The 1,572-nt window shown below is 67.9% G+C and overlaps 1 protein-coding gene across 1 annotated transcript in view; it reads right to left on the bottom strand.

Annotated features, from left to right (window-relative positions):
• NCOR2 (nuclear receptor corepressor 2) overlaps nt 1-1,572 on the bottom strand; it is a 172,730-nt gene that overhangs the window by 37,984 nt on the left and 133,174 nt on the right. Inside the window, 2 exon segments of the mRNA XM_014533346.1 lie at nt 54-218; nt 426-547. Coding sequence (XP_014388832.1) covers nt 54-218; nt 426-547 — 287 coding nt within the window.

Here is a 1,572-nt window from a genome sequence, read left to right as displayed (position 1 = left end):
AGGCCACGCTGCCTCCCCCACCCCCCTCAGCGACAGCTGCATAACCCAGGTGCCCCCCCACAGGGACAGCTGGACCACGCGTGGGCCCTCCGGATGGCGAGGCCCCGATCCTTACCCAGCTTCTTGGGGTCCAGGGCAGGGGCCAGCCCCATGGCGAGGGGGCCCACGGGGACCTTGGCGTGCTCCGAGTACGGGATGTGCAGCTGCACCGACAGTCCCTGAGGGGACAGAGGTCATGGGGTCACCGGGCCGCCGCAGTCCCTCTACCACAGGCCCTGGCCCAGCCAGAGTGCCCGGACACCCCCACCTTTTACAAGGGCCCAAGGGGGGACCTCAGGATCAGGTCCCCGGGGCCCATTCCACAGAGCCCCCCGAGGAAGGCCTGTTCTCTGGGCACCAGGCCTCGCCCGGGAGGTGGCACCCACCTGCCTGTCCAGGACGCTGGGGTGCTTGGAGGAGGAGATGAGGGGCGGAGGGTTGGAGATGGTGGGCGGGCGTGGCAGGACGGGCCGGGTGCTGTCGTGCAGGCCCAGGGACAGCGGGTGACCTGCAAGGCACATGTCTGTCCGTCACAGGGCCCCCCGCGTGGCCGGGCCCCCGCGGACAGACTCCCCCTCGCCTCTGCCCTGTCCACCAGGCAGGTGACCATCCACATGTGCCCCGTGCGCTCCTGTCTCTGCCCTCAGGAGCTGGCTATGTCCTCGGTTCAGACCCCCCCCACCCCCCCGCCAAGGGAAAGCTGGGGTTCACCCAGCGCCTCGACTCCTGCCCAGACCCCATAACGGGTCTCCCTCCTGGAGTCCGTTCCCCTCACGGGAACCAGAGGGTCTTTGTAACAAGTCCGCTGGCTCACACCCTCTCCCTGCTGAGACCCTGCCCCCAGGACAGAGTCTTAACCTCCGGCTCCTGTGGCCACTCGGCCTGGGGCTGGCGGCCTCCCCGGGCTCCCCGGGCACCCAGCTCCCCCCACAGCAGCCGGATTCTGTTTCTCAAGCTTAGCCTGCTCTGGGCTGCCTCTGGGCCTTTGCACATGCTGTTGCCTCTGCCGGCCATGCCCTCCCTTGCTGTCCTCCTTGGTCATCTGGCCCACTCGGCCTTCAGGATCCGTTCTGTTTAGCACGGACCTTCCGCATCAGCTGCTGGTGGGGGCCCCCAAAGGACCTCCAACCCAGGCTGACTGTCTCTGGAAACCAAAGCAGCCCCTTCCCTCCCTCCCTCAGCCTCCCTCCCAGGACTTCCCCTCCAACCAGCCATGCTCCAGCTCAAGCACCATCTATGGCTCCCTATCCCCACTGAGTTCCACCCCAATCCTGCAGATTGCTCAGACCGCCACAGATCCCCATCCAACCCAGATCCTCCTGCACCGGGCGCGAGACCCAGGGCCCCAGCCGCCCCCACTCAAGCGTGACCCTCCCAAGCCCACAGAGCAGACCTGGGCAGGGGCGGGGTCCCGGCCAAACGTTAAGGGGGGCCCCTACAATGGACACTCCCCCAGTCTGTGCGCCGGGGCCGCTCTGAGCCCTGGGACACTCCGCTCAGCACAGAGGTGTGTCTGGGGGCCGGGCTGCGGGT

This window comes from Myotis brandtii, unplaced genomic scaffold (genome assembly GCF_000412655.1).
Source record: "Myotis brandtii unplaced genomic scaffold, ASM41265v1 scaffold97, whole genome shotgun sequence".
NCBI lineage: Eukaryota > Metazoa > Chordata > Mammalia > Chiroptera > Vespertilionidae > Myotis > Myotis brandtii.
Note: the sequence above shows the minus strand (reverse complement) of the source record. Positions and strands in the feature narration are given on the sequence as shown.